The sequence below is a fragment of the Amphiura filiformis genome, unplaced genomic scaffold (assembly GCF_039555335.1).
Source record: "Amphiura filiformis unplaced genomic scaffold, Afil_fr2py scaffold_28, whole genome shotgun sequence".
Lineage (NCBI taxonomy): Eukaryota > Metazoa > Echinodermata > Ophiuroidea > Amphilepidida > Amphiuridae > Amphiura > Amphiura filiformis.
Genome location: NW_027305492.1, coordinates 1,388,259 through 1,402,662, shown reverse-complemented (window position 1 = coordinate 1,402,662; position 14,404 = coordinate 1,388,259). Strand labels below are relative to the sequence as shown.

Here is a 14,404-nt window from a genome sequence, read left to right as displayed (position 1 = left end):
ATAAATAAGTTTCGCTATCACTAATTTAAAATAAGGTTCGCTATCACTAATTTTGAATAAGGTCCGCTATCACTAATTTATTGAAGGTTCGCTATCTCTAAGGTTCGTTATCACTAATTCCAATAAAGGTCCGCTATACCTAAGGTTACGCTATCACTAATTTTGTTTCAGGTTCGCTATCCCTAATTAATTAAGGTTCGCTATCTCTAAGGTTCGTTATCACTAATTTCGATTGAGGTTTGCTATACCTAAGGTTCGTTATCACTAATCTTAAATGAGGTCCACTATCTCTAATTTTAAATAAGGTCCGCTATCTCTAATTTCAAATAAGGCCCGCTATCTCTAATTTTAAATAAGGACCGCTATAGCGAACCTTATTTGAAATTAGAGATAGCAAACCTTATTTAAAATTAGAGATAGCAAACCTTATTTAAAATTAGAGATAGCGAACCTTATTTGAAATTAGTGATAGCGAACCTAAGAGATAGCGAACCTTAGAGATAGCGAACCTTAGAGATAGCGGACCTTATTTAAAATTAGAGATAGCGAACCTTAGGGATACCGGGATTGTTAAAATTAGAGATAGCGGACCTTATTTTAAATTAGTGATAGCGAACCTTAGAGATAGCGAACCTTCAATAAATTAGTGATAGCAGACCTTATTTAAAATTAGAGATAGCGAACCTTATTTAAAATTAGTGATATCGAACCTTAGAAATACCGAACCTTTTTCAAAATTAGTGATATCGAACCTTAGGTATAGCGAACCTTTTTCGTAATTAGTGATAACGAACCTTAGAGATATCGAACCTTAGAGATAGCGAACCTTAGAGATAGCGAACCGTAACCAATGTCTTCAGTCCCATGAGTTATGGGTGTTGACATTATAGGGACATTCACATATTATATGGGGATCAACTGACATTTGCAAAATTGTTCTTATTTTGACTGTAGAGTCCCATGAACTATGGTGGGTGATGATATTTCACATGTTATATGTGGATCAACTGACATTTGCATTTTGCAAAATTGTTCTTATTTTGACTATATGATGTGACAGATCAATGTAATGTCTAAAGTCCAATGAGCTATACATTGTATGGGTGTTGGCATTAAAGGGACATTCACAGATTAAATTGGGGGGGGGGGTCAACTGGATATTTTCAAATTGTCCAGTGGTGCCCCCTGAAATTCACTTTGCCCCCTCGATGCCCCCCGGAAAAAAATTCCTGGCGCCGCCACTGAAATTGTCCTTATTTTGACTATGATGATGTGTCACATCCCTTGTCTTAGAGTAGAGTCCCATGAACTATGGGGACATTCACAGATTATATTTGGGGTCAACTGACATCTGCCAAGTGCTCTTATTTTAAATATTATGATGTGACACACCCAATCACCCATAATGTCTCGAGTCACATGAGGTAGTCAACTGATATTTTCAAACTAGATTGGGCACTAGCGTGATTGATCGCTAGCGGTATTTCCTTAATAGGCTATTCGATTTTTTTTCAGGGAAATAAAAATGAAAGATAATGTTAAAAAATACCCTCAAAATAACTGATCCATAGACATTAATCTCTAATTGACTTTAATTCTTCTTTACCCTTTATATTTTAGGGGTGTAGAAGAGGACATGTTGAAACATTGCCATACAGTGAAAGACACACACAATAACATATGAAAACATGACGCACATATAGTTGTTTGATAGGTTTATTTTCATAGCAAAAAATAGTGGTGTCCCATGAAAAGCATGGCCCCAACAAATGTGATATTTTAAAATTTGTTTTCAACAATCATTCAGGTTTTTATTATGTGAACGCCACATGTGTTAGCTCTTATCTGCCCCCTGCCCCCCCTCAAGAAATAATATATAAAACAGCTCATATTTTGATAAAATAGTATTGATGATATGACCTTGGATGTAAAAAATAGTTGCAAGATAATTTTTTTGTTGACTTCAAATCACATTGCACTGGTTGATTCACGTACAAGGCATTACTCAGTGGAGCATTTTTGTCTCTTCATGCACAACCATGTTTACATTTAAGATCTATCTTCCAAACTGTTTTATTAAATGAACTTCAGTTTGTTGCATACAATAGTTATTAAAAGCATGTGGTATTACAAATGAAAACATTGAATGACTGTTTAACACACATTTTCAATATCATTACATTTGTTGGGGCCCGCTTTTTGGGATACCCTGTATATTTCTTTCCAGTTGAATACTCCTCTTTTACTTTGCAATCATTCAGTGATATTTCTTGTTTCCCCCTTGTTTCATAACAGTAGTATGGTGAAGAGTAACATAATTATGCACTATTAGGCACCAAAACCAAATTTGCTTGATCTTTAGATCGACAGTAGATGCTGCTTTGATGCTTGTTAGTAATGAACTAACAACTAATTAATCAGAATTATTGATAAATTTATATTGGTCAATATCAATCACTGTACTCATATGTGATCACAGTGAACAATAGTCAATTAATTGATTTCATAAATAATAAGGATTGACTTAACATCGATGGTCGATCGAGACCTACATCTATAACCTACATGTACAGTGATTAAAAATAATTTCTCTGTGATACATGTGTAGTTAACCCTTCACCTTACCTTAATTAAAATTCAAACACTATCATGATGTAGATTTTTTATTACAAAATGGTTGTGAATAAAACTTATATCTCATATTGATTTTTATTTCTGTTAATGTCAGACTGTTAGTTTATAATGTGTATAATGCACTGCCAAAAGCGGGCATAGTTCTGCGTGTGCTTTGTTCCCAGCGTAAAATGATATTACGCATGCGTTAATGTTTTCGCGCGCTATAATTACGCGGACATCGTCTGTGCCGTTCGCATTGAAACTATTACTTTCTCTTTCCAAAATCGATGCTTTTAACCAAACAGATGACAAGAATCTTAAGATTTGGTATATAAAACAAATATTGACTGCTCTTTATTCGGGGTATGGTTAAAATTATAGTCAAAACAATGACTATGCATATCATGGTTTTGAGATCACCTTAAGGCCTATAATTTTAACCATGCCCCTCATAGCAGTCAATATTTGTATAATAATGCACTGCCATAATAAATGTTAAACATACACATTACTCTATGAATAATATTAAAACACTATCAGTGATCCCCTAAAACATTAATTGAAATTCTATAAAATCCTCATCGGGAATTTTTGTTCAGATGAACCAAAAAAGATGGAATTCCAACACCTGGGGGGGGGGGGTCTTTTATTATCCAGAATAGCCCAATAACAATAACGATGAAAACAGCAATGTGCTAAAAATTTTGAAGCTCCGTTGAATTGCATGTAGCTGTAATATCAGTACAGACACTCCTCCAAAATGTCACATTGTTTATATCTCTGTCACACTATGACGGACTGGGTTAACGAACATCACCGTATACAAAAATATTTTATCTGTTGGAAAAATCACCAGTCCGGCAGGAGATTCGGTGGGATTTGTGGTCCGATTCCGTTCGTCTCTCTATGCGTTGTGGCCGCTAATAATCTAGACTATGCCATAGTCGAATTTTATTAAAAATATGTTATTATTAGTCATGATGAACCCATTTCGTTGAACTCAAAATTATACTGATGTTTATTAAAATTAAAGTATTCAATAGTAAAATGGTCATAAAGAGTTAAAAAATATCAGACGATTAGTGACAATAAAAGTAGGCTAATTGAATGCAACCTTATCTTGCATAATTATAACGGCTCACTTTAATACTGAACAATTCTGATTTTGGAATCTACCAGTTTATTGATAGCGAACCCGAAATTTCGACTATGAACTTTGAATTGTAAGCAGAACTTTACCCCTGGACTTTGCTCTCTAAAAACACACTGTCAAGCATACTTGTTTATCAGTCCATTAACTACAAATGCGCGCTAGATGTTTGATGAGAGATTAACTTTCAGCGTCAACACAAAAAAAGCGCCGCAAATACCACAGACAGTTGTTTACGGTGTAGTTAATGGTAATGGCGCGGGCCCAGACGATCTAACTCTCCATAGAGTCCCGTGTTAAAAATCTTAACCACAAGGCAATGTCAGTAGTCCACTTGGGAAGCTAACAAACAGAGGGAGTAGGGTGACTGATCAGATGTGAAAATCTATCAATTGTGCACACATTATGGGCAAGTGGACTACGGGGTAGTCTACTAATAATCCTGCAGGCGTCTTATATACGAACATTTAGCGTCCGACAAATGACCGGATTTGGGGGTCCGATTCTCGTTCGTCCCTCTATGCGTTGTGGCCGCAAATAATCCTGCAGGCGTCTTATATACGATCGTTCAACGTCCGACAAATGACCGGATTTGGGGGTCCGATTCTCGTACGTCTCTCTATGTGTTGTGGCCGCTAATAATCCTGCAGGCGTCTTATATCCGATCGTTCAATGTCCGATAAATGACCGGTGAATCCGTCCCATGTGGCACCAGCAGGGACGTCGACCCTATCAGAAAAGTGGGGGCAGAGAGGGTGTTTGAGAGGGTTTGAGGCCCCTCAGAGGCAGTGGCGTAGCAAGCACGTTTTCAGAGGGTGGACATAGTGGGGAAAGACAACTTTAAGGGGAAAACTTTGCGAAAATGGTCAAAAATGGGCTAAAAAGTACAAAAGGGCTACAAATCTTACATAATCAGGGCAACCAGCGTCCGGTGGGGGGGACAATAGAGGTGAGAAACCTTTGGACAATGAAGGCCCAATTGAAGCCATTTGTGGATCAATTTAGCACTAATATTGGATATTATTTTAGTTTGAAAAAGCTGCAAATTGGTGAAACGAAAGTCTAATTGAAGAAATTGAAAAGTTTTCACCATTATTGTATAATATAAACAATTGTTTTAAACATAACACGTGGATGTCCATAGCAGAAGCAAAAAGACAGACTTGTCCATTTTTCAAAATGAAGGTCCAATTGAAGCCATTTGCATGGGGACTGTATTTCATTATTAGGCCTATTGTTTAAAAATTTAGTTTTAAAAATGGAAAATTTGGAAAATTGTTTTTTGGTGCATCATTTTTACACTATTATTGCCTTAAGGGGGAATAATACCCTGATTTTCATCAGTACCCCTTTTCTTTTTTTTCTTGCAAATTTATAAAGTACATAAATATGTTCATCACCTCATGTTCTGAACTTATAAAATATATCTACATACAAAGTGTTTTTAAACCATTTTAGCAAATCATTTTCGCCCTATATATTTTTTGTTTACTGTATCCTAGTAACTCAGACTAGGATGTTTCATAACAAACCATAATTTATTCCATTCAACATGTTCAAGTAGGGTACATGAATAGAATACATTAAATCCTTTGTTATACTCTCTATAGAAAATCCAGTGGTGCATGCAAAATAACAGTTAATATTAACACTGAATAAATTAAATAAACACTTACACAATGGATGCATAGTCATTAGTCAATTTAATACTATAATGTGTTGTTAGGAGAAGAAAAGGCTATTAGGTCACCGTATGTCAAGTTATAGGTCAATTGGTTCAGGTCAAATTTAAGCATCAATTTTGAATACACATGTGAGAGTCTGTGATATCATAATGAGGCATCATTTTGATATTCTGTCTTTAACTGGATATATATCGAGAAGTGCAAGGTGGATATACTAATATACCTTGGGATGTAAATGGTGAGTACAATTTAGAATGCCTAGTTGAGATGGATTTCACAAATAAATATAAAATAGTTACCAAAATCACAAAAGTTAAGCTTACGGAAAACTACCCAATATGGTGGTATAGGTGACAAGAAATACAATTTTTTTCAACATGGCTGTAGTATGGTTGTGGTAACCTGTTACCTATGGCTTAATTAAGTTTCTGTGAAATAATGTCACAAGTTAAAGATACAAAATATAGCTCAACATTGAAAATAGAAGCAAGTTGTGGAGCACCAAGTTCATGAAGTCATATAAGAAATCAGGAACCACTTATTCCCATTTTACATATCAACTTTATTTCCCTAATGTGTTAGCAACACATATCCAAAATTTTAACGAAATCTATTGATAGTAAGCTTTCCAAAATGAAGTGAATTTAAATCATCAGTGATGTACCACCTTTTGCCCCTTCATTTTGCATACCACTTTGTCCAATTTTTTTGGTAATTTCTTCACAAAATGCAAAAAAAAATCAATGGGTGTAGTACCCCCTTAAACAATAAACAAAGATGGCCCGAATTGAATTTAAAATGTTACACGGGTCCACTGACACTTCGATATAAGACTTCAGACTCGTAATTTCAGGTAAAGCATGCATGGATTGATATGTTAAAGTCAGGACTTTGGTGACAAAATATCACGGGCCCTGCATATGGACTGGCCATAGTAATTTTCACAGGCTTTTGGGCCAAGGAACCACATTTAAGCACTGCCTATAATAATCACAGGCCTATACTAAGGCTTACTACTATCCTGGGCCTACTCAATAACATACAATTGCACCTTTTCCATGTTTTCTCTTTTTCCATGTTTTCTCTTTTCTTTTTTCGTTTTGTCTTTTTTCTTTCTTGTCAATCACTAAACTGGTAGGAATTTGATATTGCGTCCTAGCTCTACCCTTCAGAAAGTGCCCCTCCCTCAATACTACTTACATGCATAGGCCTACTAAATTACGTGCAATTTAACTGTTTCTCTTCTCTTCTCTCTTCAATTTTTCTCACTTTCTTTTCTTTTTCTCTCCTTTCCCCCTTTTTTCTACTTGTCAGTCACTAAAGTACTGGGGGAATATGATATTGCGTCCCACACCCTTCAGAAAGTGGCCCCCCCCCCATGATCGATGCACATGTTAGCCATAGGCCTACATCCGGCACAAGCGCCTGCGAAACCTTCCAAACACCTGCGGTATATAAACGAAAGAATAACGAACAAACCCAGGGTATGTATACAGAACAGTACTAACACACATCGGACAACTTCCAAACATGTGTATTCGGCGTATGTGTACTCTATATTTGTGTGCAAATTGAGGGCGCTCTTTACATATATTTTTTAATTTAATTCCTTTCATTTCATGATGAAAACTAGTTTGAAAATGTTCTTGCTATATGATACTCAGTTTTTATGATGTCTTCATGCCATTATACAAGTGCTTACCCCTTGTAAAGATGCAAACAAGATTCAAGATAAACAGTGCCATCAGTTTTTATGCCTCCACCGGAGGTATTATGTTTCCTGGTTGTCCGTCTGTCTGTCCGTCTGTCCGTCCGAGCTTGCGAGTGCAATTTCTCAGAATTGGTAAGACGTACAGTGATGCAAGTTGGTGGAGGGATGGTCATTGGGGGTCTTCAAATTATAGGAGGTTTTCTTCGCAAAATATGGTAATTAAGTACCTAATTTGCATAATTTATGCGTAATATGTGTAATAAGCAAAATACCTTGTGCTTAGATTATCTGGAGATCCGTATGGGGTACAGTGGCGTAACTTGGTGGGAAGTAGCGGGGCCAGATGTTCTCGACCTGATTAGATTTTCAGCGCAAAATATGCTAATTGCATACCTAATTTGCATAATTTTTGCGTATTTGATCGTATCAAGCAAAAAACCTTGTGAACAGATTATCTGGAGATCCGTATGGGTTACAGTGGCGTAACTTGGTGGGGAGAAGCGGGGCCAAAGGTTCTTGACCTGATTAGATTTTCAGCGCAAAATATGGTAATTAAGTACCTAATTTGCATAATTTATGCGTAACAAGCACAATACCATTTTCTCGGAGACTAGGGGTCGTAGGTTCCTCAAACTTGGTGGGTGGGTGCATCTTGACCCTAGACAGAACAAGTTTGTATTGGTCAGTGGGTCAAGGTCACCCGAGGTCATCTGAGGTCAAATTAACAAAAACTGCCGTATGGGCATGAAATTGGGTGAATACAGTCAACATTTAGAGCCAATTTTTTTGAAGGTCATTTCGGGGTCAGCCAAGGTCACCCAGGGGTCATCTGAGGTCAAATTACTAAAAATTGTCGTATGGGCATGAAACTTGGTGGGTACAGTCAACATTTACAGCCAAAATTTTGGAAGGTCATTTTGGGGTCATCCGGGGGCATCTGAGGTCAAGTTACTAAAAAATGTCATATGGGCATGAAACTTGGTGGGTACAGTCAACATTTAGAGTCAAATTTTTGGAAGGTCATTCCAGGGTCATCCAAGGTCATCCAGGGGTCATCTAAGGTCAAGTTACTAAACTGTTGTATGGGCATGGAACTTGGTGGGTACAGTCAACATTTAGGGTCACATTTTTGGGCAGTCATTTTGGGGTCACCCAGGGGTCATCTGAGGTCAAGTTACTAAAAACTGTCGTATGGGCATGAAACTTAGTGGGTACAGTTAACATTTAGAGCCAAAATTTTGGAAGGTCATTTTGGGGTCATCTGAGGTCAAGTTACTGAAAACTGTCATATGGGTATCATACGCCTCAAGGTGGAGGCATTGTGGCCGACACTTTTGCGTCGAGAACCGCGCAAGTCGAGAACCGCTCTAGTCTTAAAAATTAATACAGTTCTACATGCATCAAACTCCAGGGGGGGGGGCACACTAACATTTTGTAGTGTACACATGCTTGACAAGAAAACACAAATTAAGAGCCCTTTTCAGAGAATGAATGCAAATCACACAAATCCTGTTTGGGGTCATAAACTCAGGTATTAAAAAAAGGGGTTGTTTTTAAACTTTTAGGTTGGTGCGTTTAGAGGTCATTTTCGGATCCCGCTATTTCACAAAGTGAATGTTTTGCATCAGGAACACCACCCAAGCATGAATATTAGTAAATTATAAACAAAAGCATGTACTATAGGGTTTTTTTAATCATAACCAGTAAGGGTGGTACCTTCAGATAAAATCCTGTTTAGGATAAAATCCTTATCTTTCAGGAGCAATCCTGTGTAGTTTGTTACAAATTCGTGCTAAATTCCTGTTTAGGGGTGTATTTTGCTCAAAAGGACAAATCCTGTTTAGGGTATGTTTTGAAAATCTCTGGTCATGCATATGTACACTGTCAAACTTGAGTGTCCCCCCATGTAAAAGCACATAATTATGTGGCATTCCTGATTGTACAACCTAGCCTAAAAGGGATATTTGCATATACATGAATGTGAGATGTTTGGTAGTTTTACTTTAAGCTGTACTTCAGAATAGAGGTTATCCATGTTCTTTAAGTTGCATATCCTATCAATGACTGCTACACCTTGTTTAGGACTTTCAAAAGAAGTACCTGCAAGTGCAACCATGACTGTTTTTCAAAATAGCCCGCCAAGAGTCATACAGGTAACTCCGAGGTTGTGCATTGAATTGGTTTGAATGAGGAATACTACGGGAATCAGCGCCTTTTGTTAGAAGTCACACTTGAGTAAAGTGGATAACCTCTATTGATTTGTCATTGGCAACCACCAGTGATCCATCAGGTGTCATGGACAAATCCAGGGGAGAGTACAATCCTCTGACTATGCATTGTATGAATGCACCTGTAGGACTGTATCTGTGAATGTGACCTGTGTCATATACTAATGCAGATATCATCATTGCAACATATATGTTATCATTGTCATCACACACTATCCCATGTGATACTACCCCTCCACCGTTCACATCCTCATCTACCTTGGGTGTGAAGCTAAACACCTCATTACCAGAGTAATCTATTGCTACTACTTTACTGTACACTGAACCTGCTGGATGGTAATGAATTAGGATTTGATTCTTGCTATTAACAACCATGCTTCCATTATAACCTATTGAGCATTTGATCTTATTGACTACCCTACCATCTGGACATGTATGGATTGTGATCATATTTGTCTCCCAATCGCCCACCAATAATTGACCTTTGGTATCTATAGCAAGATACTTCCATTCAAGAGATGCATTGTAATCAGGTGTGAAGCATTGGATGTATTTCCCTTCTACAGTAAACACATGGACAAATCTACAGGAATAACTTACAACACAGATATATCCTAGTGGTGAGACACATATGTTACAAATATATTTGCCAATTTTCCTGTCAGAGTCTGTTTCAGTTGATATCAGTTGCATTTTGCATTTGCCATCACCATCAAGCAGATAGAGTTCATCGTTACAAGACATGACCATGTCCCCATTTGGACAGCAGGTAATACAATGACACCCAAGTTGTTTTCCTTGATATTCAGGATGGAATTCTCTCTCCAATGACCAGCAGCAAGCACCTAATGCTAGGGAAAGTGAAAGATTAAGATTTGTTGTTTATCATATTTCTTACAAATGAAATCATTAATATTTCTTTCAAATTGTTGTTATTATTAAATCAATAAAAACAAATTAGTTTGATCTTTCGATCGACCATCGATGCTTGTTTGATCCTTATTATTTATGAAATCAATTAATTTACTATTGTGATAACATATGAATCTTTGCCTGCATTGATAATGCTCAATATAAATTTAGCATTAATTCTGATTAATTAGTTGTTAGCTCATTAATAACAAGCAGAAAAGCAGCATTGATGGTTTATCCAAAGATCAAACAAATTTGTTTCTGGTGCCTAATTGCATGAGGGCTGGCTAACGTATAGCCATCATGCACTGTTATTGATAACTGCTATCACTTATCAGATCAATAATGAACCAATAAGGTGGTATTGGAGGTAAACGGTTCCAAAAAAGTAAGTCTCCTCCTAAGACATCTTAGTATAACCCAAAAACGGCTTGATAAATTTTCTTGTTTTAAAGTTTGGAACATATAGGCTGATTAGTTATGCATCAAGTGAGCGGGTTTTTGTTGCTACTTCATTGCAAAATGCATCCATTTATGAAATTTTCGGCCAAAAAAAAATTGCATTTTCTACATAGACTTTTTATGCTTCAATCTGTGTTTGACATGGGTAAGTAAATTTGGGTATTGTATACATTGTTTAATATGCAAGTAATAATTCTACGTACCCTTTGCAATTGATGCACTTGTAGGCCGTTGTCTGGGATCATTATTCCAGCACTGCTGCATGATGTCTGACAGATCTTTGGGGCAGCCTTCAGGTATGGATGGCTGGGCTCCATTGCCAACTTCAAAGATCACCCGGTGCCATTCCAATTCTTGAAATGGCGGTTTCCTTGTGCAGATCTCTAGTAGCAGCATCCCATATGCCCATACATCAGCTGGCTTGGAGTAGATGGCCCTTCCACTCTCATTACCCACGTGAATTTCTGGTGCCATGTAGCGGTAGGTTCCCTTCTGGCTGGATGTTGTCTGAGACTCTTCTATCTCACGGGCAAGACCGAAATCACACAATTTCAAGAGATTGTCTTTAAAGAGAAGGCAGTTCTGAGGCTTGATATCCCTGTGCAGGAAGTTCTGTCCATGGAGATATTTGAGTGCAAGTACAGACTCTTGTGCCCACTTTTTCTGCAGCTCATATGGAAGAGGCTTTGATGGATCTTTTAGGTAATCATGCAGTGAACCATTAGGTGCATATTCCATTAGAATAAGTTTAGCACTTGGGATTTCACAAATTCCAATTAAGTTAACTATATGTGGATGATGTAGTTTGCTCATGACTTCAACCTCTTTCTTTGCTAACTCATAAATTACCGTTTTGCTGGCAGCTTCTGTGTATCCTTTGTAGGGTTTTTTAAATGAAACGCGGCTGACAGACCCAAATCCACCTTCTCCAATACGTTCATGGAAGTCAATATTGCTAGCATCCAGTTTATCAACTGAAGCACCCATTTTGATGTATCTGTGAGATGAATAACAAGACAGATAATCAGTCCGGTCCGACTGCCTGATCAGGAAGTACTGCCGAATCAGGCAGCATGTTGCCGAGTTAGGCAACACAGGCTTTGGTAACCCTTCGGAATTTGACAGACTAAGGACTAAATTGTTCATGGTGATTTTATAAAAGATCAGGGGAAATTTTACTTTGACACACATGAGCTACATGTAAGTTGACAATTTTTCACGGGAAAAAAAAATTCCACCGGAGAAAAATAATTTAAATAACAAAACAATTTCTAACGGTTTTTTTAAAATTTGATTAAAATATGCAAATTAACTTTATTTTAACTAAAATTGATGAAAAATTACTACTAATTGTACATTCATTGATAATTTTATATATTTTACCTACTTCTTTACTCTAAACCAAGAAATAACGGTATATTAAAAGATGCTCTATTTGAAATAGAGCATTGCATTATGGGATACCATACTGCCTGATTTCGGCAACATACTGCCTGATTCGGCAGTACTTCCTGATCAGGCAGTCGGACCGGACTGATAATTGATACAATAGCTGCATTCAAGTATTTGATTTAGTTTTCATTTGGTTTTTGTAGTTTGTAATTCCATTGAATGTGCTTTGCACTTACATAAGACCTGATCAATCTTTTTGTCAAAACACTTCTGTCAATTAGACTGGTTTGGAAATATGTGCTTATTTAAGCATCAACTGATTCGAGTTCAGCATACTCAAATTAACAAAAATAAGCTGGTTGCCAACTTGCCGCTAGGAACATGATTTTTCCAAAATAGAACCAGTCTAAATTATGTCAGCTGTCATTTATTAATTTCAATTAATCTAATCAAAGATTTGTAAGAGACCCTCTCCAAACAATACCCCTGGGGTTTGTACTTTTGCTTTGAACAAAAAAAAACAACTCTAGGGGTATCATGGTTATAGGAACTATCTCGATTTCTCGAACAGTGACGTATTACATCTCTATCTTGAGATAGACCAGTATGAAATGCACTTTTAAATATGATATTGGGAAATTAACTATTTCATATACAGAACTACAACTGTAAGTGTAATTTTAAGCAATATTGCATCAAGATTCCAAGGTCATGTCCAAGTGCAATAAGTATTGTGGCCCATGTCATAGATTGAATTAGGGATTCAATCATGTTTCACCGTTCATCACCGATTAACAATGATGCGTCCGCGTCGTCTGCTTGGTTTACTTCACGAGGCAGCCCGAGAGAAGTAAACCACGCAGACGCACCAGACGCAAACAATCTAAATATGTCTAATTTACATGATTCTTTCATTCGGAATATCCTTATGTCATTGCCACTCAAACTTAATACAAGAAGATTGGTGATTTCTCTGTTAATATCAGCAATAAAAGTAAAGAATAAAGCGGTAATGTTTAACCGCTACCTCCAACGTAAGAGAGTGCATGTTTACGTGTAAGTTTCAGGCATGACAAATTTTACACGCTCTTGCGTAACGCGTACGTGTAACGCCGGCAGTCGCGTATACGCCACTGGACTGTGGATTCATCATGAATTAACAACGGTTGGCCCCTGTACAAAGGTATAGGAGTTGTTGAAACAAGAAATGTAGGGGAAATGCATTTTTGATAATGTAGTAATTCATTTACCATTATTACTATTATTTACTATTTTATTTCACAAGCAACCCTTACCTTGCATGGATACGTTGAAGTTGAACCCAAAAGTTGATATATTCTACTTCCTTAACTAAACTTAACCAATCTGCCCCATTGCTGTGGTATAGGAGGCCTATACTTATAATGTAGTCATATTTTACACACAAACTCTTACATAGGATGGATACGTTGAAGTTGAACCCAAAAGTTGATATATTCTACTTCCTTATCATAAACTTAACCAATCTGCCCCATTGCTGTGGTATAGGAGGCCTACTTATAATGTAGTCATATTTTACACACAAACTCTTACATAGGATGGATACGTTGAAGTTGAACCCAATAGTTGATATATTCTACTTCCTTATCATAACCTTAACCAATCTGCCTCATTGCTGTGGTAGACAATATTGAAATTTTAAAGCAGTGTTTCTCAAATGAAATTGTTGATACATAACAATATTCTGTTGACCAAATGTCCCTCAAATTCAAAACTTATATTACATTTTGAGTCCAATAGGGCATATATCTCCACATAGAGCTGGAGTGGAATTTAATTACTAGATTCAATGTTGTATTTCCTTACCAGATGACAAAAACATGACCTTGGTAACTCAATTCAATTCGGCACCCAAATTCAGTCATCCATGGCATTAGAATCTCATCCCAAGTGGCATTGTGACAGGTTATTTGTGGGTTTAGTTGACTTTGGTATTCATTATGAGAAGTTGCCTTTGACCACATGACCTGGATCTGTTTATGACCAAATATAGGAACAATACTTGCTCAATCAACTGTGGCAAACTTCCTACTGCAGTGAATGCATACAAGCAACTAGGAATTTCCCAGTAGTTAATTTTAGTAATTTCCACATCTTTTCCAAAGTTAATAAATTTAGAAAATGATATGGTGTGCATGGAAGATGGTAATTTATTTATGCTTTCTGATTTTCTAAAATTTATTTTCATGCAATTTTCAGCAGTATTTTT

General features: G+C 36.9%; 2 protein-coding genes across 3 annotated transcripts in view; one reads left to right on the top strand and one right to left on the bottom strand.

Annotated features, from left to right (window-relative positions):
• The window catches only part of LOC140143803 (poly(A)-specific ribonuclease PNLDC1-like), a 173,262-nt gene that overhangs the window by 41,550 nt on the left and 117,308 nt on the right, over positions 1–14,404 (top strand). The gene's annotated exons all lie outside the window — the stretch shown is intronic.
• Positions 8,662–14,113, bottom strand: LOC140143788 (uncharacterized). Of its 2 annotated transcripts, none has more exons than XM_072165600.1 (3): positions 14,002–14,113; positions 10,968–11,761; positions 8,662–10,241 (listed from the first exon to the last, which is right to left on the bottom strand). In XM_072165600.1, the coding sequence occupies exons 2-3, from the start codon at positions 11,749–11,751 to the stop codon at positions 9,388–9,390; spliced, it is 1,638 nt and encodes a 545-aa protein (XP_072021701.1). In that variant the 5' UTR covers positions 11,752–11,761; positions 14,002–14,113; the 3' UTR covers positions 8,662–9,387. The 2 variants fall into 2 exon arrangements, with proteins under 2 accessions (XP_072021701.1, XP_072021703.1); XM_072165602.1 differs by lacking the exon at positions 14,002–14,113 and adding an exon at positions 13,452–13,968.